The 25,540-nt window shown below is 38.9% G+C and overlaps 1 protein-coding gene across 7 annotated transcripts in view; it reads left to right on the top strand.

Moving 5' to 3' along the window:
• RBMS1 (RNA binding motif single stranded interacting protein 1) overlaps nucleotides 1-25,540 on the top strand; it is a 206,894-nt gene that overhangs the window by 144,299 nt on the left and 37,055 nt on the right. For all 7 annotated transcript variants that reach the window (XM_046658241.1, XM_046658243.1, XM_046658240.1 and 4 more), the window contains exons 3-4: nucleotides 17,596-17,654; nucleotides 23,147-23,238. In XM_046658241.1, coding sequence (XP_046514197.1) covers nucleotides 17,596-17,654; nucleotides 23,147-23,238 — 151 coding nt within the window. The remainder of the gene's footprint in view (nucleotides 1-17,595; nucleotides 17,655-23,146; nucleotides 23,239-25,540) is intronic.

The following is a 25,540-nucleotide window of genomic DNA, read 5'->3' as shown; positions in this document are numbered from 1 at the left end:
AATTACATATGTGGGTCCTGTTTGTGGTTTACATTCTGTTTCTACTGGACAGCACTGGTCTAGGTATTTCAAGAGAAAAGAAGGGGAGATGTGTATGTGATTCTTCACAGTCTGTATCTCACAAAATACAATACCTTGTTCCCTCTTTGCTGGAGGCGTGGGCTGTCTCCCCACTGTAACAAGGACGTACGATATCATTGATTTTTTTTCCATCCCATGGCTGTTTGCAGTTTGCTTAGTATTTGGATTATTTGTGATATTTCTTGCCACAGAATCTTTGTATACAATCTTTGTAATTTCCATAGGAGAAATGGTTTTAAGCCTTTGCTCCGTTTTGCCAAAATTGCCCTCCAAGTGTGACCACGTTGCGCATACCAGAGGTCTGTGCCTTTTTTGCTATTTCCTCTGCAACCTGGGGATCTTCGTTTTTTTGTTGTTATCTTTTCCAATTTGATAGACTCTGTGTGTTATCTCTGTTAGAAAAGGAAAAACAACTAAATTTTATGCTCTGGCATGAGCTGCTCGGTATAAAATAACAGGAGAGGAGGATGCAGGACAGTTTACCCAAACCCACTTTAGATAGAGGTTTGGATTAACTTGCGGTTTATGCAGAAGTCCATCAGACTCCATGACCATTCCAAATTATATTTTTAATGAATGTCTGGTCCTCGTGCCATCCATGAAGACCCTAAGAAATAAATCATTTAAAATGCATGGAATACCTGGCAGGATGAATCTTGTGGGAACCAATCCATACATGTGCCCTAGAAATGAAAGGAAACCCAGAACAGTTAGCATTACGTGTAGTTTTAGAAGTACCTAATGAAGATCCTGGGGAAAAGAGTCCTTCTCGACTGGGAAGTTTTTAATTGGCATGGCTACGTGGAATAAAGTTACATCAGGATTGCAAGTCCAATTACCCAAGAGTTTACGAAAATCCATTCTGTGCCTTCTGCACTGGAGAAGAACAAGTGAAAAGAAACCCTGAACACACTTTAGCTTTCCTTCTTTTCATTTAGCAAGAGTAGGAACTGGTTTATGTCAAGAAATTGATCGTCGCTGTTGTCTCTGGCACATTAACGTTTTTCACACACGACAATTTGAACAGTTCCCTAGGAGGTTGCTGTCCTGTAATTGTCATGTCTCAGGTTTGCTGCGTGGTTGTAACAATAAGAGAGGCTCAGCCGGTTGATGAATTGGATGCTCCTAGACGTTTGTGCTGCCTTCTTTCTCCCTGTTCTCAGTAGAGGTTGATGGTACTGCAGATCCTTGTGCCTTTGCATTTCTCACTTGGTTGATTAGTTCGGTCGTAAAATAAATACATTAAAAAATTTTTTCCCAAAAATAATGTCTTATGCATTGTCTTATCCCCCTTTCAGGTGGTGGATAGGTCACATGCCATTTCTCCAGAAACCATTTATTTCACTTTGCTGAGCTTATGTGTATAAACCATATTCTTTAGATTCTAGACATTTCTTCCTCTTTCTCTCTTCTGCATACTAGGTATGGATGGATTTTAATCATTACTTCATTTTTGTTAGGTGATTAGCTGAAGGGCTTTGGCCTTTTTTTTTTTTTTTTTTTGCGATAAATATCTTTTTCCCTCCATTTCAAAGTAAGGTCTTACATTACATTTTGGCTTTCTTGTTTGGCTTGAAGACTATAGTGTTGGGTTGTTTTTTCCCCCCAAATCATGTCGAGTCTGTACTTTTATTAGTATAAACTTAAAACTCGTGCTTTAAACTTAGCCAGAAATGGTGACTAAAGGGATAAGTTTTGGGTTTAAGTGTTTTAGTTTCATCTTCCTAAAGACGAGGTTGTGTTGCATTATTTCCTTGGCCTGACACACTCTTCATGGCGCAGGTCCAGTCTTGGCTCTAATAACCGTCTCTTCCCATTTTAGCCATTAACACGCATTGTCGCTGGAAGTGGCTCCTCCGTGAGCTTCAGGAGGAGCCTGACTCAGACTCATTCTTTTTACTGAGCACCTACCAAATAACCTGGTTTTGTGCAGTGGAAAGATGAGTCACTTTCCCCCTCAGTCTTGGTTTCCTTCTCCTGTCGAAAAGGACTAGCCTCCTTGCCGGGTTGTTGTGAGGCTTAGCCGAGATATATGTGTGAAAGCCCTTATAAAATGTCAGATGTGACAGTTCTTGGAAAAGTTTATCACAGAAATCAAACGCATGTTGTAGCCTCTCTCCTGGTTCTTACCTTAACCGTCTCCATGTTCCTCATACACTTGTTAGACATACAAATTCCGCATTCATTAGCTCATTTGTTTACTCAAAAATATTTTCTTGAGGACCTATGGTACATTGCTACATCTTACTCTCCTTTTCTGCAAAATCTCCTTACATAATGTCATGTCCAAGAAATGGAAATCTTCAGGTACCATAGCTAAACACCCTGTGAGTAGTAACGGAGGATAAAAATATTTATAGAACCGAGTCCTCAAAATCATCGTCATTGCCAAAATGGATTTACAAATGTGGTCCTCTCATTACACATGGTACTAGATGAGGTGGTATAACCCTCGAGTCTCTGTCTGTTTAAAGTGAATGCACTATATATCTCTGTTTTCTGCAAGGTTTGCCATTCAGGGTTTGTGGTAAGAGTTGCATGCTTTCCTCTCTCTTAAGTATTTGTCGGTTTAAAAAAGATTGATTTTTTATTATCTCCTGAATTTCCATTGCAGCTTCTCTCTGATTCATCTGTGATTGGGTATCTCTTGTGTTTTATGCATAGGTGCTTGAAGGAAATTTAATTTGTCATTTACTGGACCTGAAAGTGCTTATTCCTGTGTACCACCCATTGCCAACTTGACTTGCCCTTCATTGCTGTCCCGTTGCCTCTGTCAATGAGGTGCATGGTTTGGGAAGGGCTTGGAGTCAGGCCTAGGAAGTGAGCTGCAGCTTGAGGCCATTCCCTGCTTTCCTTCTGAGTTAGGGTGTTTGTGAGAGGAAACAAGCAGGGAATTGGAGCAATTAGTGCGCCTAGTATAGCCTGGGTGTTAAGGGGGCAATTATCACCTTCCTCTGGATACAGTTTGGAACAGGCGCTGGCCTGGTGGGGACCTACCCAGGTAAAAGAAAAACTAATATTTTGATAAGCTGAGCTCTCAACAGTTAAGTAGTGGGAAAGGGTACTTAATTTTTACTTAGGATTTTGTCTTTTATTTTACCTCATTCTAAAACAGATAACCAGGTTTCTTGCAAGAGAGTGGGAATTAGTATTATTATTAAAAAATATAGATATTATTATAGATAATATGTATTTGTCGAGTAAGCATAGGAGAGATATCCCTCAACTCAAACTCAAAGAAAGCCTACCTGTCCTTGCCATCCCCCGCCAATCCCCACTCGGCAGGGCCTAGGATGGGGCTGGGGAGAGTGAGTTCACCTCCACCTGGATTGCAGTACATATGAATCCCATTTTAATGCCAGGGGTGTTATTTACTCCTTAAAGTATAAAGCACTTTACACTTACCTGAAAAGAACTGTGTTTGTGTGTATGTATGTGTATATCTGTGTGCATATATGTATGTGTTTATATACGTAGAACTGTGTTACGTAATGAAGCTTTCTGGTTACTTCCTTTGACACTATGTCTTCAGTGATTTTCTAGTATCACTAGGATCTTGGCTCCCTTTGGAGGATCCTCTCCTTTCAGGTTCTGTGGGGCTTTTCTGAGGATCTATAAAATGCTGCGTTTATATTCAGAACGCATTACCTGGACCGTGTAAGCTTACAAGATTTAGTAAGTCCTGAACAACACAGGAAGTCGGGGAAGCCGAGGGTTGTGTTCTGCTGATTTCGCAGGACAGTTACAGGAAGTATCAGGAGCATCTTTGCTGGTAACAGTGCCCACTTAGTCTGACTCCTGGAGAGAACTAGCTGGAGGAAAGCTAGTCAAAAGTCTTCTCCCTGTTGTCTCATTTGTTTCTTATGTGTATTTTTATTTGGGGTATGGTCAATTCATATACAGTTTTACAGAATTTTATTGGGCTGTTTCTATCCCAGTTTATAACTTGAAATTAAAATAAATGGGGTGCTGGGAAGTGTGGTTTATTAAAAGATGTTTTACCCAATGATTCCTTCCACCTAACTGTTACTCTTATTGACAATAATCTTATTGATCATCCAGTCCAGTCCCCTTTTCAAAGCAGGTATATCAGCCTCCCACCCACCAACCCATCATATTTTGGTAATTGCCTTCATTTTTGGATTTTAAGGACCAAGAGACTAAGCAAAAATAGTTAGGGATCCAGCATAGAGTTAAAATTCTATTTTGTCAAAAAAGACAAACTGAAATAACCACCGTGTTTCATCACTCATAAAAAGAAAGGCCATTTATCACCAAAAATGTGGGATGTACATAATCTTAGATTAAATTGAATATTTTGAATAATTCGCTACACTTATTTTTCTGTTTACCACTGATGGTTGGTTTTTGTGAAACACTTCTCTGTAGCAGCATCCGTGACCCAGATTGGCACCTAGCTCTGTTTGAGCCCTGTCAGTAGTGGCAAACTACATCACTATTTAGAAAGGTCTTCCTTGTAGTCTTTCATTTTCCAGGTAAGCATCTGCACAGTCTTCAGCTGTTCCTTCCTCGTAGGATATGATTTCTAGACTTTTGTCTCCAGTGCTCACTCTCTTCTGAAAGAGCTCAGGCTAGGTAAAAGGAGATGTTCAAAACAAGTGTGTTCAGTGTAGAAAGCACTCAATGAAAGCAGGCTATCGTTAGTCAGTCATTTATTCCCCCATTTCTGTTTTCTGAATTTTGACTGTTTATTATTTACCAGGCTCTGTGTTGTGGCCTGATAGACAAAGAGGAGAGCAGTCCAAGGGCGTGCACCTAACGGGGCTGTAGACATGTAGGTAATGCAGTGGGGTGCTGGCTACTGCACTGAGATACAGTGGCAGAGTCCAGAGGCAGCTCTTAGCTCAGTGGGAAGGTCAGAACAGGCTTGCTGCCGGAGAGCACCATTCAGCTGAGGCTTGCAGAATGACGCTGAATTTCCCAGGTGAAGGCCCATCTTAAAGGTCAGGAAATCAAGATGGAGCAGGGCAGGCACAGGGCCTTGGAGAGGGATGTGTAGGTGAACCAGAGCTATGTGAGTTTCCCAGGGCTGCCGTAAGAAAGTACCACAAACTGGATGGCTTAAAACAACAGAGATGGTTGTCTCCCAGTTCTGGAGGCCAGAAGTGCAACATTAAGGTGTCAGCAGAGCCATGTTCCCCCTGAAATCTACAGGGGAGACTCCTTCCTTGCCTCTTCCCGGCTTCTGGTTGTTTGCCAGCAATCCGTGGTGTTGTGCCTTGCAGCTGTATCCCTCTGCCTCAGTCATCACATGTCATTCTCCCTGTGTCCTCTATCTGTGTCCATATTTCCGTCTTCTAAGAACACCTATCTACACTGGATTAGGGCCTACCCTAATGACCTCATCTTAACTTGGTTGTATCTGCAAAGACCCTATTTCCAAATAAGATCACCTTCACAGGTACTGGAGCTGAAGACTTCAACATAATCTTTTTGGGGGACACAATTCAACCCATAATGGTAGGTGTTGGGGAATGGTGAGCAATGAGGCCCAAGAGCGTAATTTCTTTCTATGATCAGAATCATATGTTTTTCTCAATGTAACCTAAGTTTGTTTTTTCCGGAGAATCTGAACTTGTTCCTAATCAAAATACCCAGATATTTTCATGTAAGCCGAGGCTTTCCCTAAATTTGTACAGTTGATCTTTTCCCCCTTGGAACTTGTATGTAAGACTGATGTTTTCCCTGTTAAATATTATTATAGTGTTGGCTTTGGCCGAGTATTCATTCTAGCCTGTGGAAGTAATTTCTGAGTTTTAATGCGGACGTCTTACCTTCACCATCCCCCCTAGCTTTGGGATGTTTATGTATTAGTAAATGTGCTATCAGTTATCTGATTTATGTCATTCTTTAAATGTTGAAAAAGTGCTGGCCAAGAACAGAGCCTTGTGGCATATTGCTGGAGGTTTCCATCTGTGCTGACTGTGACCATTAGTGGACCCAGAGACTTCAGCTCACTCGCTTGTTTAACCAGGCACCCATTCATCCAAACCAGTTTTCCTCTTCCCAGATATCCTCATCTAATCCATGAACAAATAGGATTTTTATTTACTTCGAAGCATTCCCAAACAGCCCTGTCTTCCTCACCATACCCCAAAATAGAAAGAACAAAAGTTTAATGTGCGTGACTTGCTCTTGAGCACTTTACTGGTACTACTTCTTTTCACAAGTCTCTTTACCTTCTATTTACTAATTCACGCTGGAATTTTGCTTCAGATCAGCATTAGCCTTACCTGCCTTTAATTTCTAGAATCTAGTATTTTATTCTTTTAAAGAATCTGAATGGCATTTTTGCCTTTCCATTAGTACTGCTCCTATTATGCAGGATTTCTCAAAACAAGCAAGGCTGGCAAATTCTTACCGACTAGCTCATGTAAATCAGAAGCACTTATTTAGCCCTGATCTCCGTTCACAACCCCCTTACTTGCAAAGTAGAATCAGAACATCTTCTGGAAAATGCAGGGACTTGAAGCTGTCTTGAGAGTGAGGCATAGTATCTTGGTTTGGGATATGGTAAATGTGAAACTGATACTAAAGTAACTCACAGCTTTTCATCCTCTTTAGTTCCCTTCTTTCACATAAAGATAATTTCTCTGATTTTCTTAAGTTTTAAGATGATAAATTTTTAGAGCTATGCTGTTCTGTCTTTGGAATGATTGCTTATCTTTATCCGCAGTGTCTGTAGACATTCTTGTTCAGAGGCAAACCAGTAGGAAACCAGTGTGGGAGTACTATTTATCCTTTTCCATCAGGTCCGCTCTTAGAGCCATGACCATTGTCACGAGTGACCCTTGAACAGAATATCTGAGTTTAGAAACATCCACTGTGCTGGCAGGCTACATTAGCATTCCCTTGCTTGTACAGTCCAAGTGTATTTTTTCCTAGTGATACATTCATATTGTATCACCAGATTTCTTAGAACTGAAGTGAATAAACTAGGTATCATTTTCCTTTTCAGTCTGTTCTTCAGACTGGCTCTTGAAGGTTGTGGGACAGTCAGGATTTATTACTTTAGAAAAGGATAGACTGCGTTTGGAAATCAATACGCTGGTGCCATGTTTTGGATCAAAGCCAACATTAGTGTTCATCTAGAAAATGTCTAATTTGACTCCTGCCTTTGTAGCTTGTGTCAGAATCTAGAGAAATTTCTAGGTAATGTGCACAGAGTTTTAACAGTTGAAGGTAACTGTTTTGCTTCAGAGGGCATGTTTACTTTTACTCTCTGTCACGCTGTTCTTGTTTTGAGTGAAGCAGTCATTTATGGTTTGCAGTGCTGGAATTTAATGCATTCGGTTTCTACAGACTGACAGTTCCTTTGTACTCTGTGTGTGTGTATGTGTGTGTATAAAAGGTTTCCAGTTTTGATTTCTTTTAAAAGGAGCAGGAAATGTAGAGATACTTGAAAAACAATCTAGAAACAAAAACTCTTCTAGGTTTTTTGGGTTTTTTTCCCCCCAACCTTTTACACTTTTCTTTTTGGTACTAATTTTTAATTCCATGTCAAACTCCTAATTACCTTGGTTCCCCCAGGTTTTTTTTTGTTTTAGTTTGGTTTTTAGATTTTGGGCTTTTTTCGGTGAGGAAGATTGGTCCTGAGCTCCCATCTGTTGCCAGTCTTCCTCTTTTTGCTTGAGGAAGATTGTCGCTGAGCTAACATTCGTGCCAGTCTTCCTTCACTTTGTATATGGGATATTGCCACAGCAGTTGGTTAATGAGTGGTGTGTACATCCACGTCCAGGATCCGAACCCACAAACCCTGGGCCGCTGAAGCAGAGCATGCAAACTTAACCACTGCGCCACCAGGCCAGCCCCTCACCCCGGTGTTTTTATAAGCTAAATTGGGATAAAGTACAAGGCCATGTCTGTTTTCCAAGGTAAAATGTAGTATTTCCTTTCTCCCTACTACTGTCAACCTCCCTAATTCTCCACACCAGACACTTTAAGGGAAAAAAATTCATGTTATGTGTTTCTGTGTCATTCATTCAGCCATATATATTGTGTTTACAATATGCAGAGAACTGTCCTGAAAAGTAACCATAAAAATGGAAGGTCTATAGTTTTTTCAACCATAAAAATGGAAGATCTATGTTTTTTGCAGCATAGGACCATGTTGATAGTAAGGTAAGGAGGTGGTTTAGCTTAGTGCTGTCAAGTGCTAAGAATTAGAAGTGCCATTATTTGGAGGGTGGTGGGAGAAACGGATAACATTTATTAGTCATTGAATATCTCTTATGTATCAAACACTGTGCTTGCCCCTTAACAGCAGTCCTGGGAGGTAAATGTTATCATGATGCTTTCGGGTTGGGGATGCTGAGGCTAGACAACTACACGAGAATCAGAGCTGGTCATTGGCCGATTGAGGACTTGAGGATAGGTCACTCTGGTTGCAAGTCTACTTTCCAATATAATATAGTCTTCTTTATGATACAGTGAAGCTGAGATTGTCAAAGCTAATACGTTACAGGTTTCGGTGAGAGAGGAAAAGAATTTAAGAAATGCTCAATTATTATCAGTTCATAAATTCAACTCAGAAAAAAGCACTTTCTATAATCAAATTGCCTTTGTTTTAAAAGTTAGGCATTAATCAGCGTTTCGGAGTTAGGGATTCATTTTTATGATAGATAATCTACATTTTACTTGCAAAATTCTGGGTTCCATTTTCAGCATGTATTATTTTCCTCTGACATATTAGTACTCAGGAGCACTAATTTCGGTCTGGCCATCTGTGACTGCATTCATAAGTGCTATAGTACAGTGACTTGTGGCAAAAATATTGTCATAAGATAATGTAAGTGACCTTTTGTGTTCTATGTACTCTTAAAAGACCATAAGATAGTGTAAAGCTACTTTACCTTGATTGCGGATGATAATAGACTTGATACTAAATGATAAGAGCAAATCTCTGTAATAAATCAAATGCTTTATAGTGTACTTTTTGTTTACAAGAGAGATATGTTTGTTATAGAATATGGGGGGGAAGGGCATCTTAGCCATTTCTAATGAGGAAGTTTTAATGTTCATTCTATATTAATTATTTAGTTCAAGCCATACGTGCAATAAACAGCATCAATTTTTGCTTTTGTGTAGCATTTATAATGGATTAGTCGTGCCACCCAGGAATGTTGAAAAGGCAAATTAGCAGAAATGGTTCTAAATTTAGTCAGGAAAGGTTGTTAATCCCAAAATCTGGGTGTAAACTACCAATTTAAGTTTTGTTCTGAAAGGATGTGTTTATCTTAAATCTTAATTTCAATGTTATGGAAAATCAGATATGTAGATGTGTATATTTTCTCTTGAACAATGTGATATTGTGTCCCAAAGCTTCTGTAATTTATTCTCCGTCAGCTCACGTGCTATACGGCAACCACTTTAGCCGAGGGTTAGACCACTTGAAGGTGGTCTGAGCTCCTGCTAAGTCATCTCTAATCTGCAAGCTCTCAATCTGAGGCTGGGGCTGAAACACACTGCCCTTTCCAGGATGGTTCAGAAAAGTGAACCATGGTAGTGCCTTTTCCCATCTCTGCGTTCACAAAGACAAGCCACTGGCTTTCCATAGCACCAATCTCAGGGTTACTTTTCTCAGATGTCAAATTAATTATTTAAGGCTAGTTCAAAGAAGTCCTCTGTCTTAAAACTCGTCTGTCCTTTAGAACCTTTCTATTCATTTGCTGGCGCTCCTCATCCCTCCATTTTAATTTCTTGAACTTGAATGTTATTACTTGAGTACAAAGAGCAAAAATTATATATACTTATATTTATAATAAAATGTGGCATCTCTCTGTGCTAATCCTAGCCATAAGATTTTCATTAATCTTACTAAAATCTTGCTTTCGTCATATCATTCTGCAGTTGCAAAACCTCCAGCCACATTCTGTTCCCTGAGTCTTTTTCCTGGAACCCAAGGCCCAATGAGACCTTTCCAGACTGACTTCTATAACCCTCCCCCACATACAGGTTGCATTAGACAGATTCTTCTGTTTATTGTCCTCCATAGCCCACCTGAATTTCTCCTTTCCCCAAGTCTTTCTTGTTGAACTTGACCTTCATCCTATGTTTATGCCCCCTTTATTTAGCATTCATCACATAAAATCTTAATATTCTTAGTTACTTTTTAATATTAAAAATTCCTTACATTCCCCCGATGGACCCCCTTAATGGCAGGAATGGCATTTTCTATATTTTCCTTAGGCCTTGTATGCTGAAGGGCATACTGTAGGCATGTGTGAATAATTGTGCATTGATTTCTGGGTCTGATCTCTTTCTTGACTGTACTCATCTTTCCTGTGTTCCATTCACCTTCAGCTCCACGTTTGTTTCTGACCTTTAGTGCTATAGCAGCTCTTCCTGCCAAGCGTTTTCTTCCTTCAAACCCTGGCTCCAATTCCAGCTGCCTAAGATGGAGCTTCCTGTTCTGTTCCATATACCAGGAATCATTTCTTCACCAAGGCACGCCCTGCCGTACAACTCAGGTGGAAGGGACAGTTATTGAATGTAAGAGTTAAAACAGCTGGAATGAAAAATGGAATGAATATCTTTAATATTTTTATATCTCAGAAGAGTCTTATAGAAACAATGAAAATCTTCAGGGGTAAAAAGTCTTACAAAATCCGTTTGATATTGATTGCCTGATTTTAAAATTTTACCTCTTGTATCTCATCTGCAAATACTGAACCACTTCATATACCAAGTGAACAAAGAAAGTATAACCAGCTGACTTACTCATGGTAGTGAGAATTCAGAAGAACGTGGATAAGTGACGACTCCTGTTTTTTTATTTTAAGCGTCATTCTCCAACAAACTTTTCAGTAATTTATACTATTTTTCTTCCCCTATTCAACCACTGTTAGAAGAACTAAAGCAAATATTAGGAAATCATGTTTTCCTGGGAGGCCACTGAAAAACTAAAGCAGCAAAGAAAGCAAGCTAGAAAACGACATGTACAGTATCACCTGTGTGTGGATGTATATCTAGGTATATTTTTTTCGTTTTCCCCCAACAAGTCCAAAAAAACAAGTGGTTTTGGCTTCTTGTCCCCAAATCCATTCCCACCAAATAGATACATGAGTTACTCCTTTTGAGCTTTAAAGCCATTCATGCCTTCTCCTCACTGATACATATGTTCTGTTGGGCATCTTATTCCAAATAGAACAATGTTGTCTACCTGAGAAAGTCAGATAGCTTTCTGAATGTTATCAGCATCTGTCTTAGAGACTTTAGCAGTTACAGAGTCTGCCCTCATCCCCTCACTCATTAGGAGCTGTGGAGTTTCAAAATGGGAATTGATTTGAACCTGTGGAGCAGTCTGTGGTCGATGACCAAAGTTTCTGAAGCTGTCAACATGGTTGGCCAGAGCAAACTTCCTGTCTCCCATCTTTGCTACTTATTAACTGTGTAACCTTTTACCAGGTCTCATACTCACTCTGCTTCTCAGTTTCACATCTCCAAAGTGGGAATAGTACTTTACGTACTCAAAACGTTGTGAAGATTAAAATAATTGACGTAAATCACTTAGAACAGTGCCTAGCATAAAATAAAAGCTGTATGCGTGTAAGCTATGACTTTTACTATTTCCCTGAATTAACTCACTAGGTCATAGGTTTTCCAATGTTGATTCTGGTCAGATAACCACATACTCAGAAGTTTTGTGGGGTTTTTTCCCCTCATTTCAATCCCCTGACCCTCCTTCTTGCTGATTATTGTCATTGGCACAAGCACAGCATCTCTCACAGGATGTGTGAGTCCTTCTGTGTCCTTCAGAGGCAGTTCAGCTATTAAAACAAAAACAATCATCCTACATGCTTGAGCAATGTGCCGCCCTTTTTCAAACTTAAAAATCTTTTTCTTGGTTTGCATTATAAGTATACACTTTTCCTTACTGTTGTTTTCCACACGCTCATTGCTTTTTCAGATTTAATACGGTTCATACAGTATTCCAAAACTAAACACAAACACTGCAGATGACCTCATGGTGCCTTAAATGAATTTACAACTGAAATGACCAGTATGAAAATAACTTAGCGACCATTATCGCCATCTGTTGGTGGTGAGTGGAGTGGACTCCACTCTCCAGAACCTTGGTTTGTAACTTAGTTTGGTGTTCAAAGATTGCAAGCTGCCTAGTAGAGGAGTGTGTGTGTGTGTATACGCACATTGGACAAAGTTTATAAGGGTATGTATCAATATGTTTAACATTCATATTTAGGGCTTGAGGTGCTTTTAACATTTCAACCTACTTTTCTATGTCTTCTAATTAGAATAAATATGTATTTCTTTTGTAATTAAGGTAAACTAACAAAAAGGTAGAATTTAGGAGGGACTAAAATGATGAGGCAGAGGAGAAAATTAAGCTTTATTTACTAAGTGCAAACTAAAATATGCTTAGATTTTATATTACAGCAGATGAAAGAAGAGATATAAATGGAAATGAGGGAGAAATGACTAAAGCTGTGGTGTAAACAGAGGAAATTTTGATATATTCTAAGCAGAAGGTTTTATCAGACAAGTTCACTTGGGCCAATAGGTTTAAATGTGAGCTTTTGCTTGTTATCCTTTCCCTTTGAAATTCTAATTATTCTGTAGTCACATCTCTTAATTACTCTTTAACCTTTTAATGTCAGAGCTTCTAGAGTGGATTATCTACTCTTAGCAAAGAATATTATATTCGGGGTAGCCAAGGCTGTGGTCTGAGCCTTGTTACTTTGAAGCTGGATAAAACCCAAAGAATCTTCATATTCACCATTTTTCCTGTAAAATTCTACAGCTTGCTTTCTTGAGTGTGCATCTCCTTGGTGTTAGACAGTGAATTCTGCCAGTCAGGAGGCCTGTTTCTCTCAGTACATCATATGTCTTTGTTACTTGGTGATGACTCCCCACCCCCCTCACAAATTAAGCTGCATATGGGAACAAGGGAAGGTACAACTCTGGTTGCTTTATGAATTTTTACCCAGATATCTGTTACTCTCGTAGGCACTGATGAACAACAATAGAATTAGACTAAATGTTCATTATCTATAATGGCTTCTCGCCCCTCCCCCACCCCTTGCCCCACGTTATTAAATCTTACTACAAGGAAAACTAGTAGAGGGAAATGGTGACCACTCTGAGCCTGCTGCCTGCTTTCTCCTTTCTTGAGGAGCCATTTGATAGATGGCTCTTGCCTGAATTATAGATCCTTTCTCAGGTCATCAAAACTACTTGTTCTGTACTCCCTTCCCATGACGTGGTGACTGGGTCACCCACTGAGAAGCTAGCTTAGCCAGGGCCTGAGTGATTTGAAGTGCTCCATCTTCCAGTTCAGGGGTTGGTATTTTGATGAGAACCTCTTGTGTTGTGAGTGGTGTAACTGAGAGGACAGTCCAAAAAAGAAGGTATTTTAGGAGAGGGAAACCCTTCAGCTTCTCTCGGGTCACTCCAGATGAGCGTCCTCCTGCGCTGCTGCATTGCAGGGAGGCCATATGCACTAGTTCCCCAGGCAGAGTGAAAACCGTCTTCTGATTTTCTGGGAAGTCATATGGTCTTTCACTCTTAACCCACAAATCATGATGAAAACCACAATAGAAAGTAAAACTGATAAATTTCAGAAATCTCTCTTCTTCTACCCCTTCCCCCTTATTCCTCTTTCAACCGTGAACCACACGTTTATTTCTTGTATTTAAAACAAACAAAAAAGTTGCTGTGGCTTGAAAAATAAATCTATTCCAATACCTTAATAGAAGAGATCTTCCCTTTTGTTCCCTTCCTTTCATACTCTGAGTGTGTAAAGGAAACATTATTTCTCAAAATTATTTCATAGATAAATTTCAGTGAGAACTTAAGCCCAATTTGTTTTTGAGCTTTGGGATTTTAGGCAAAATTTTAGGCTCAAAACATCTATGAGCTTTTGTTTTCCCATTTGCAAAAATGAGAATAATAATACCTACCTCATAGATTGTTGTGAACTAAAGTAGATCATATATACCAAGTGCTTGGCACAATGCCTAGAGCCAAAGTAGGAACTGAGTAAATGTAATCCCCTTTCTGGTTTCTTACTACCTTCTTGTGGCACTTAAGGATGGGGACATTCTGAGAAATGCGTCGTTAGGTGATTTTATCATTGTATGAACATCGTAGAGTGTACTACACAAACCTAGGTGGTATAGCCTACTACACACCTACGCTATAGGGTACTTATCTTTATGGGACCACCACTGTATATGCGGTTCGTCGTTGACTGAAACATTGTTATGTGGCCCAGGACTGTAAATGTTTCAGGAGATTTTAGAGATGTTTCATGGAAAAGATAATATTTAAACAGGTTCTTCAAGTTCAAGCTTGGGTAGAATGGAGAGATGAGAGAGACGTGTTTAAAGTGATGTTTAAGGTAAATTAATGCAGCAGATGGGGTTGGAAGGACTAGAGGCTGGAGGCAAGGAGAACCATTATGTGCTTTTTGCATAGGTCCAGGCACAGTGAAGGGAAGGACTGAATATTAGAACTATGTCAGAGACAAAATTCAGAAGAGTTACTGACTGCCTGGATTCAGGAATGGCTGAGTTGATGATGTCTCAAGGACCTCACACTTGATGAAAGATCGAGAGTGTGACAGTGCTATTGAATGAAAAGAGACATGGAGAGGAGACAGGGAAAGGTGTGTTTGGAGTTCTTTGGGGGTGGGATTTAGAAAATAATGAACATGAAGTGACATTTAACTAGATATTTAAGTATCTTAAGATACTAAGATGTTTAAATTGAAAGGGAAAGAGACAAAAACTAGAGCTTGGTGGGATTAAAAACAAAAACCCAGGAAGGAGAAATGAGCATCATCAGAGAAGATGCATTAATTAAATCCATGGCCTTGGATGACTTTCCTAGGTAAAGGAAAGTTTGAATACCCAGTATTAAACATGGTGAACGTACTTGGTTCAGGAAGGAGAGGAAGAAGTTGAACGGGCGAAGAACCACTGGTAGAAAGCCCAGAAAGGTGGAATGAGATCCCGGGCCTGAGGGCAGAGGCAGAGAGAGGTGCGGGTCGCATAGATGTGTAAGTGAAGAGTAATGTTGAATACATCAAAGAGATCGAAGAACCAAAACCAGAAGGGAGAGTAGCATGGATTGATTGAGTATCAGGGCCACCAGGAGCCTTTTCTCTTTTCCTGCTTCTTGTATCTCCCTTTCTCCATGTCTTTATCTTTCTCATCGTTAATGTGGAGAGCAGAACCAGAAGGGTAGAAGGCCAGCTCTAAGCGTCTCTAAATTTCCCTTCTTCTGTTTGGTTTACAAAAGACCCTGAACTCTGTGACCTCAAGCAAAGTCTCTTAATCTCTGTGACTCTCAATCCCTTTATCCTAAATTGGAGTCATACCAACTTTCTTCCCTACTTTTGGAAAGGTATGAAGCAGGGATGCAATCTAAAACCACTTTCAGCTAAAACTCGTGTAAACGTGTGAGCGCTGGTTAATATCAAGCATGTAAATAACCTAGGTAGATAAATGGTTGCTGAAAGATGATCTTTAAATCACTTATTTTTTCTGGTTTGCAGATTTAAAAGAATTTTTTTTTTTATTTGTAAGCTTAGTGACCTGTGTTAATGCTGTTATAAATCCTCAGGATCTCCATGGGGAATTGAAGGTGTTTGTGTAGCATTAGGCCTCTTGGATGTAATTGTCATTTGAACCTTAAATTATCTTTACTTTCATGCCTAGTTAGTAATTATTTGATTACATGATTACACAGAGTGAAAATTAACTGAGAGAGAGGTGGCTCAAGCCATTTGTTTCTTCTAGATAAATGTATTTCAGCTTGTCCAATGCATAAAATAGAAATCTACAATATTCAAAATGGTTTAAAATGCTACACGGATACTTACGTTTCCTAAAACTTTTAAGACTCTTTTTAGTCCTCAGAAGCAGTCATGAGAAAGCAGTATTACAGAAAATGTGAAATTTTTTTTTTTTTTAAAGATTTTATTTTTTCCTTTTTCTCCCCAAAGCCCCCCGGTACATAGTTGTGTATTCTTTGTTGTGGGTTCTTCTAGTTGTGGCATGTGGGACGCTGCCTCAGCGTGGTCTGATGAGCAGTGCCATGTCCGCGCCCAGGATTCGAACCAACGAAACACTGGGCCGCCTGCAGCGGAGCGCGCGAACTTAATCACTCGGCCACGGGGCCAGCCCCAGAAAATGTGAAATTTTTAAAGTAAACATATAGGAAAGATAAATTTTTGAATTCACCATGTAAATGAGGAAGTGAGTCTCAGATATGTGAAGTTATGTGCTTTTCCCAAAGTCCCAATAACTTTTAAGTATTATTTTTCAAAGTTTTTTCCCTCAGTTTTTAGGAAACAAACATAGATAGCAGTGCTTTACATTACGATCACCATGGTCACTGTGAAAGGGTGTAGGCTTAGTGCCAATATTTAAACTTATACCACCACTTCAATTTCAGTAGCAGTGCACTAAATTTTAATGTTCTGAATTTTTCTCCTTCTTCCCCCAACTTCTGTTTTACGTTAAGGAATTTGAACACATTTCTCATACAAACCTTCATAAAATTAATGCCTAATCCCTGATTGCTTTATATTCTTGGTTGTCCATTTCTTGCACATGCATACATATACACACGTGAGTGAGTGTACTGTATAACTATTATTACTGAGTTAAAATATGTGTTAATAAATATATTTATTTATAGTTATCAAAATCTTAGGTAAAAGAGGGGCCAGCCTGATGGCACAGAGGTTAAGTTCGCACGTTCCCCGTTGGTGGCCCAGGGTTCACCAATTTGGATCCCGGGTGCAGACCTATGTACAGCTTGTCAAGCCGTGCTGTGGCAAGTGTCCCACATATAAAGTGGAGGAAGATGGGCACGGATGTGAGCTCAGGGCCAGTCTTCCTCAGCAAAAAGAGGAGGATTGTCAGCAGATGTTAGCTCAGGGCTAATCTTCCTCAAAAAAAAATCTTAAGTAAAAGAGATCTCTTTTAAATATATCATCAAGTGTGTTAAACATATATACACACACACACACACACACGCATCCTTCTGTGATGACCTGGATCCATGCAGTGCTGTCCACTCAACTAGAATGAATAGATGTGCAGGCAGCTTTCCCCCTCTTATTAGTTTGTAAAGGCTGTTTGGATCATAGTACTTTCCTTTAAGAATTCTGGAGCCTTGCGTTTGGCTTGGTATTTGACCACAAACATAGCGTTACTAGAAGAAAGTATTTTTCATAGAGCTCACATTCCATTTTTTGTGGTCCCGAGATTGTCAGGTAAGTACAGAATTCCTCAAAGCTAAACATGAAAGTGTAATCCAAAGATTTAAACGGGAGGCCTAGCCATTCCCTCTTTTTAGTTTAGTTTTGAGTTTAGAATTCTCATTTCCTGTCCCCTAGAAAAGAACATTTTGTACTTTAAAGTTTGCAGATGTTTGAAAAGTATGTGTGTTCTCTGGACTTAGACATTAATAAGGGTTCCTTGATTATAACTTCTTCTTTCTTTTCTTTTTGTCTTTTTTTAGATATGGGAAAATAGTCTCCACGAAGGCAATTTTGGATAAGACGACAAACAAATGCAAAGGTATTTTTCCTTGGCTGATGATTTGCTAAATCATACCTTTAGAAAAATGATGGAATTTTAAACCTGATCTTTGGTTTCAGAACTACCTCCACTTTTTTAAAAACCAAGTCTTATACATCACCCAATTTCTATCTTACACGATGTCAGCATATTGCTTACATTTGTCCCTGGTCATGTTTTGGCCGGAAACCCAACGGCAGCTAGCAGTTTGCCAGAATTTCAGATTTGACGCCAGTGGAGTTAACATGCAAAATACTGGTTGGCATTTAGCCCCTACTTTTAAAAGGGAAGTAGAGTTAGAAAATAGCTTTTTTTCCCCTAAGTCTGAGGAGATTAGAGCTGCTTACTGAAGACCATTGGACTGTACTAAAGAACTGAAAAGATTACATATTGTGCAAATTGGCTCTATTAATTAGAATAGAGTAGTTTTAAGCAGTACTTAATTACATGTTTCAATACTCCCAATTGTTCTCTGCTGAATGCCTGTTGACAATATTGGCAGCAGGAGGAGAGAACCATTTTCACTGACCAAATTGTAATAGGAAGGGGAGGTCATACGCCCCTTTGAAATATGCTGCTGCATTAATTTGATGCACTGACCTTCAGTTTTCTGTGTAATTAGGATGAGCTCATCCAGCTCCATGAGCTGGAAGAGGAGGCATCTATAGTAGGCAGCACTGATGCTCTGTGGTTCTGACTTTTAATGATCCAGCATCTTAACAATAGGCATGTGATTTCTAGGAAAAGGGAAGAATGGAGTCAGCTGACTTTGAGTCTAACTACTGACCCCGTGAATTGAAATAAGGTTGACAGGAATAGGCAGAGAAGGCAAATCTCCTCATTAATTAGACCCCAGTTTTTCAAGTAGTGGTGACGGCCGTGGCTTAGCATAGTCTGAAAAAGGCAAAGAACATAAACGAACCCTACCGTAGGGCCCCGCCTTAGAAGCCAGCCATTTCCTTTAATCTAGACTTGAAGTGGTTCATTGTGTTTCTGTCTCTTCTTCAAAGCTCCTAAATTTAAAAGAGCTATTGTGGCGAATATCTAAGCCCGTGTTTAATCAACATGGCACATTAGGGCAGTTCTGCCCTAAGACAGTGAATAGAACAATGCTTTATGTAGAGTGGTACTCAGCAAATATTTTAAACAAATTAAACTAGAGAGAGTCAAATTGTAGACTGAAATATATGCACTTAGTTGCCAAGATTAGTTTTATTTAACGTATTTGTAAATAATTTGGGAGAGCAGGGACACAAAAATGTTTGGTTTTATAAAGAAAAATAGATTTTCGCAAGCATAAAAGAGGAAGCTGATCTCATTAGTTTCAAAGCAAGAGAGAAATCACAATAGACGAGTGGTTTTATGGCCTTACCCTGCTTTTCCTCCTTCCCCTACGCCCACCTCCCAAAAAAGAAATCTTACGCGGCAGATCAGTGTGTTAAAAAGTAGAGCCACCCTAGTTATGTGAGAGAGAGGACCCAGAGGGCTCCCTGGTTGAATTCTTTGCCGCCCCCCGACACTGAAAACTACCATTGTACACTCTTTTCCAATGAGAACCTGTTCCCTAGAAACCAGAATTCCACAAAATGCTCATCATCTAGAAAAGGTATGAGTAAAAGAATACTGATACTAAATCTAACGTATTTTCATAATACAAACCCATAACAGTTAGAAAGGGTCCAAAGGAGAGATCTGTGGGCTTTGAAATAAGGGTAGGAATAACTCAGAACTGATTTTTCGTACAGCATGTTTCCTGGAGACCTTCTCTCAAAGCAGGTCTCAGGAGATACTGCCTTGTGTGTGGGAGCAGTGATGGAAACCTTCTGGGGGTCTTTGTCTCACACAGGCCTCTCAGGAATAGATGTCAGCAGATACTACCTGGTCGGTGGGTGGGAAGTGAGAGAGGGGAGAGAGTAAGCTAGAATGGGTTTATAAAATCCTGGAACTTAGAATGAGAGAGCTCCTGAAAAAAAGTAATTTTAGGAAAAATGAGAAGAAATAACACTTGATGTAGCTCATAATAAAGATAACATTACATACATTATAAGTAACTTGAGAAGGTAAGTAGGTGGGTGGGTGGATAGATGAAAGATAATGCATAAGAGATTATAGTGTATCACTATACGTGAAAAGTGCTTGTGTTGTGTACTAATTTTTTGAGATTGAACAGATCAAAGATTTTTTTATTTTTATTGAGAAAAACATTAGCTTATAACATTATATAAATTTCAGGTGTACATCATTATATTGTGATTTCTGTGTAGACTACATCATGTTCACCACCCAGAGACTCGTTACCATCCCTCACCATGTGCCCTTTTACTCCTTTTACCCTCTCCCCCCCACCTTCCCCTCCAACAACCACCAATATGTTCTATATGTTTGTGTATTTTTTTGTTTTTTTATCTTCCACTTACGAGAGAAATAATAATGATATTTGACTTTCTCCATTTTACTTATTTCAATTAACACAATACCCTCAAGGTCCATCCATGTTATCACAAATGGCACTATTTCATGTTTTGTACGGCTGAGTAGTATTCCAGTATATATAAACCACATCTTCTTTATCCATTCATCCATTGATGGGCACTGAGGTTGTTTCCAAATCTTGGCTATTGTGAGAGCAAAGAGTTTTAAACCTGGAAATTAAAGACCTTAGCAGTCACAGAACATTTTTTTGTCACAAAACATATTTTATAGTCTTTATCCAAGAGCTTACAAAGGATTGATTGTAATATTGATTAATTGATTATTAATGCTTACAGAGTTGGATGCAAGACCAGAATACACACACACACACACACACACTCACTCACACTCTCTCTCTTTCTCCCCCTCTCTCTCTCTTTCTGTCTCTCTCTCTCTGTCTGTCTCTCTGTCTCTGTCATGTAAGAATGGGTGAGGATAAATCAGACCAAAGAGAAAATAGGGGTAAGAGCAGGAAATTTTACGTTACTGCAGACATGGCCCTGTGTTTCCTAATTGCCAAAGCAAAAATGGAAACATAGCTAATCCCATGATTCAGTGATTACAATGTGGAGGAAAATCCAAGAAGCAGGAACGCCGTAACTATTCCTAGTCCTGAGACCTGAGAAGATCCTCCTGGAGATGTAGTGAACATGCTGTGTTATTTAGTGAATCATTCCTATTTATATAATGAAACCCATAGAACCTGTGTAACTCCAATTTATATACTCTTATAAATTTGCTTGAAAGTGAGAAAATGAGCACAAGGTTGCGTGCTTACCAGTTACATTTGTTTTCAGCAAATATTCACGAAATAGCAATGTGGTTGGAAAAGGCCAGAAAAGGATGTAAAGAGTTAACTGAAATGCAACCATTATGGATTTTTCCAAATGAGAAAATAATAGATAAAATAATACTAATAATACCTGAATGGTAATGACTTCAACTACAATATCATTAAATTGAGATCATCTGTTTATTGTAATTTATTGACTACAGCAAAATTGAAGGGAAACTTAAATATCCATCAGTAGGAATTACATCATTTCACTGTAGTTGGTGTTCATTTATGACCAGCTGAAATTGTGTTTGGTATTAAAATATGTATGAGGGTGAGTGTGTGTGCCTGTGTGTGTTTCCATGGAGGGCTGCATGTTTAGATTTCTAAAAAACACCTGAAATATGATTAACCTAATTTCTAATCTGGCAGTTGAGTAGCATTCTCTGTTTTTACGTGGGTCATCCTCCTCTTTTTCCTTCCAACCTGGCTATTTCTACACTGTTGAAATCAAATTAAGCCTTATTTCAATCCACTTCCAAGTAATAGAAGAAAGCTGCTTCTTGTTTCAGCTTTAACACTCGTTTCTCCTAAAGCGTCTATTTCTGTAATTGAGAGTCTGCTCTGTTTCATTACGACCTATTTTGTTAGCAGGCAGTTTTTTTGGTACTGATACTGCAAACTGTCCTTTGGGTCTTTTCCGAACTTTCTGTTTGGTCTTGTTGAGATGTGCGTCTATTTTGACACCAGTAACTTACTGTGTACACTACTGTATCTATAAAATGTCTGGCCCCTCTTCTCTGCAACCTGCAAACAGTACTTTTTCAAAATGTTCTTATTCATTTTTAAATTAATTTTATGATAGGTTTGAGTTGCAAGAAAATCTCTGTTGATATTTTTGCCTGGTATCCTGATCTTTTTAACAGTGTGCTAAATATAACTTAACCTTTTTCAATAACTTAGGAGTTATCACAGTGAAAACTCAGTGATTGCGTGTTTAATACAATGGTGCTCACAGGATCAGTTGAGGTTCATGGGGCTGTTGCTCTTATGCTGTCCTTTGTATAGTTTTCCTGTTTTATTGCTTGTTTTTAGTTTTCGCTGCTAGATACCATCCATATGCTTACTTTGTAGCAGCCCTACCCTCAATGCAACCCCTTTTTTCCCTAATTTCCTGCTTTTCATTTGTTGTGGCCGGGAAAAATAGCTGACCAAGTTGTTACAAATATTTGTAAAGCTATGGATAAATAAGCTTTGAAGCAGGGCCTCTCTTAGAGGGTTATTTGTTTGTTTGCTTATTTTGTTATGTCTTGTTTTTAGACTTTAGGGCATGAACTGCTGAAATAGCTATTTTGGGTATTTGGAGACATTTTCCCCCCTTTATTTTGAGAGGAGGTCATAAGCTGTATTTTAGGTAAATAAGTAATGATGTTTTTAATCAATTACTACAATTCAGATTATTTTATATTTTGGATATCTAATGGTTGTATTTAATAAGTTATTTGAAAAATAAAGTTTAGTCTACAGAATAAACATAATCTTTATCTTTGTCATTTGTAAGTTCTGTAGGATGGCTCCAGTTTTCTTACCAAATCATTAAAAATGCACTTTCTTTGAAATTGATCCCCTCTCCCTTTTTTTAACCTTGGTTGGTAACTTAGATGTCTTTTTTATTAGTAAGTACAGGATACCCAAGAAAAAGATCTGCAAAAGGGAAAGGCTGGTTCTCTTTTTTCTTTTACTTTCAAGGGAAACTTGTCTAGCCTCTGATAGACAACAAGGAAGGACAACCTGAGGAGGAGGATGCTGCATTGCCACTGTTGAAGCTTGAGACCTGTCAGGATGTCAGAGTTTTCATTTAGTTTCTTTTCTTTCTTTCTTTCTTTCTTTCTTTCTTTTTTTTTTTTTGCTGAGGAAGATTCGCTCTGAGCTAACATCTGTTGCCAATCCTCCTCTTTTTGCTTAAGGAAGATTCACCCTGAGCTGACATCTGTGCCAGTCTTCCTCTATTTTTTTGTATGTGGGTCACCTCCACAGCATGACTGCCAATGAGTGGTGTGGGTCTACGTGCAGCAACTGAACCCAGGCTTCCAAAGCAAGTGTGCTGAACTTAACCACTAGGCCACAAGGCCAGTCTAGGGTTTTTGTTTGTATTGCCTGCATCAGAAACCAAATGGAGTCAGTCTTTCACTCTTTACATAATGATAAAATAATAGCTTAAAACTAAGTGTGTTTTCCATTTCAGGTTATGGTTTTGTCGACTTTGACAGTCCTGCAGCAGCTCAGAAAGCTGTGTCTGCCCTGAAGGCTAATGGAGTTCAAGCTCAAATGGCAAAGGTGAGTTAAGAGCCAATAATCGCTTCTCTCGTCTCTGGCTTTGGTGCTGAAGCCTGACACATTGCTTCTCCATTCTCCCCTCCATCCCAGCTAACCATTGTTACTTCTGGACACTTGTCCCATGCCTCCAGATCCTCAAAGAGTAGTTTTAATGCAATGTGAGCTACAGATGCTATTTTGAATCTGTATAAGTCAAACATTTTTAGAAATCGGTTATGTATGGGATATAAATTACTCTGGTAGTTCTGCAGTGGCTTTATTCAAGACTTGTTTCTGATGAACTTTTAGATTCCAGATGAGGACTGTTGTTGAAGTGATATTTATGCCCCGGTCTTTATGGCCCAAATGTAAACTTGGGTGATATCATACCTGGTACCTATGGTGCACTTAAGATAGTCACATAATTATGTATATATTTTTTTCCATTTGTGGTCCTTGAATTGCTGTGGAAAATATTTTCAAGCCTGAAACTTGGCAGTTTGATATTTTGTGTATTCTTTTAGAGAGATCAATAATTTTATATTATCTGGCTTCTTGAAGTACAGAGAGAAGTAATTTTGTGCTGTCTTCTGCTGCTTCTGAATAGAAGCACGTGATCTTTCCCTGAGGAGCATTCCTATTTCCATAAGGAAAGAAATTTATGGAAGTTAAAGGACTCTGGTAAAGAGATAAGTTACGTGCTAAGACCTTAAGGCTACTGAAGGGCATATATGCAGCTACCAGGATCGAGATTTATCTCGACTAAAAGAATCAACTTAAAGATTTCAGGAATAAATGAAAGGGATCACCTTTCGAAAGTAGTTCTGGACTTCTAATATTTTTAAAGCTGTGGATTGAGTTGGACTAATTTTAGCTTTTCTTGAACTCCAGAGTAAAAAGGTAAAATAAACAGGAACTGTAAATATTAAGCACCATGATTTTCAGATTATTTGCTCATAATATTGAGCAAGTTCCCTGTGGCGTTGTTGAAAGACAATGATTATGAAGTTTTAAATAAGTGTAATTGTGAATATGCAGTACCTGTGTTGTATAATGATTTGCAGAATGTTTAATCTGCCTCTGTCAACAATGGGTAGCCATACATTTTGTAAGCAGGACTTTTAAGGCACAATCAGAAATCAGCTCTATTTTTTCCTCTGCTCTGTCCATTTCTTCTGCTCCATGAAGCTCCTGCTTCCTCCTCTCTTGGATAAAATCCAGGGCAGTTCCCATGACTTTCCTGGCCACTCTCATTATTTTAAAAAGTCCCTTCAATTTCTGGTTAATTTTTTTCTGTCGAATGAATACCTCTTGATTTTTCATATCCAAACTTCATGGAACATAATTATCTTTCAATACATTTTCAGCTGTTTCTCTATATATTTAAACAAACCTCGGTGTATTTTAAAGAAGATGTTGTATGGGGAAAATCTCAAGTTACATTCCAAATACAATTTATAAAATGTCAGAATCATGTGTAAAGGTTTCAGAAACTCTGCTGAGAGTCAGCAAAAGGGAGTGTGTCTTGGATGTTGCTGGTGCTGAAAGAAATCACAGCTTACAAAGCAGTTGTCTGTTAACAATAACAAATAATTATTTGGTGATCAGGAAGCAATGTTTTAAAGGTTTACATCCCAAGATAACCATCTATTATGTGTGCGTATACACACACATATACACACCTACAGATATGTAACAAATATATTTAGTTACATTTTAGGAAATTTGGGGTTGTGATTAATGTGTAATACATTATAATTTTTTTTATTTGAAATAATAGGAAATAAACTTCTGGTTAACATTTTGATGCTGAATTCTGATTTTCAAGAACACATTACTGATGTTAGGTGTGTGATACCTGTAATCTAAATGTCCAGTCCTGTTTATTTGATGAAATTTTGAGTATCCTTTAATGTTAAAGTGTCTCCCTTCCCCCAGCTCACGTCTGTTCTAAGTAGTAAGCCCGTAGTGGGATGGGAGCATGGTTAGTTTCTTTCCTGTTTCTGAACTTGTGTTTTTCCCACTCTTCCATCATCTGGCTAGCCGTGGTTTCTAACCCCTCCGGGGTTGGAGTAGTGGTAAGGATGGGAAAGCTTCTTGACCTGACAATGATGTAATCTGGTGTTGATTTCTCTGGCCAGACAGAGAGCTGACGCTTTCCCTCTTGGAATGCTTTGGGAATTTTTCAGAGATCTCTTACACCACTCCCCTCCCCTCCCAGTTGATCTTTCCTGGTTCCTTGAAGCTAGAGAATACCTATTCTCAGGCCATTAGCCTCAGCTCCTGATAATCTAAGGGTCTGTCTTCAGCCCCTTTCTGCTGG

The sequence above is a fragment of the Equus quagga genome, chromosome 4, assembly GCF_021613505.1.
Source record: "Equus quagga isolate Etosha38 chromosome 4, UCLA_HA_Equagga_1.0, whole genome shotgun sequence".
Lineage (NCBI taxonomy): Eukaryota > Metazoa > Chordata > Mammalia > Perissodactyla > Equidae > Equus > Equus quagga.
The sequence above is the reverse complement of the archived record's forward strand: the minus strand, read 5'-3'. Positions and strand labels throughout refer to the sequence as shown.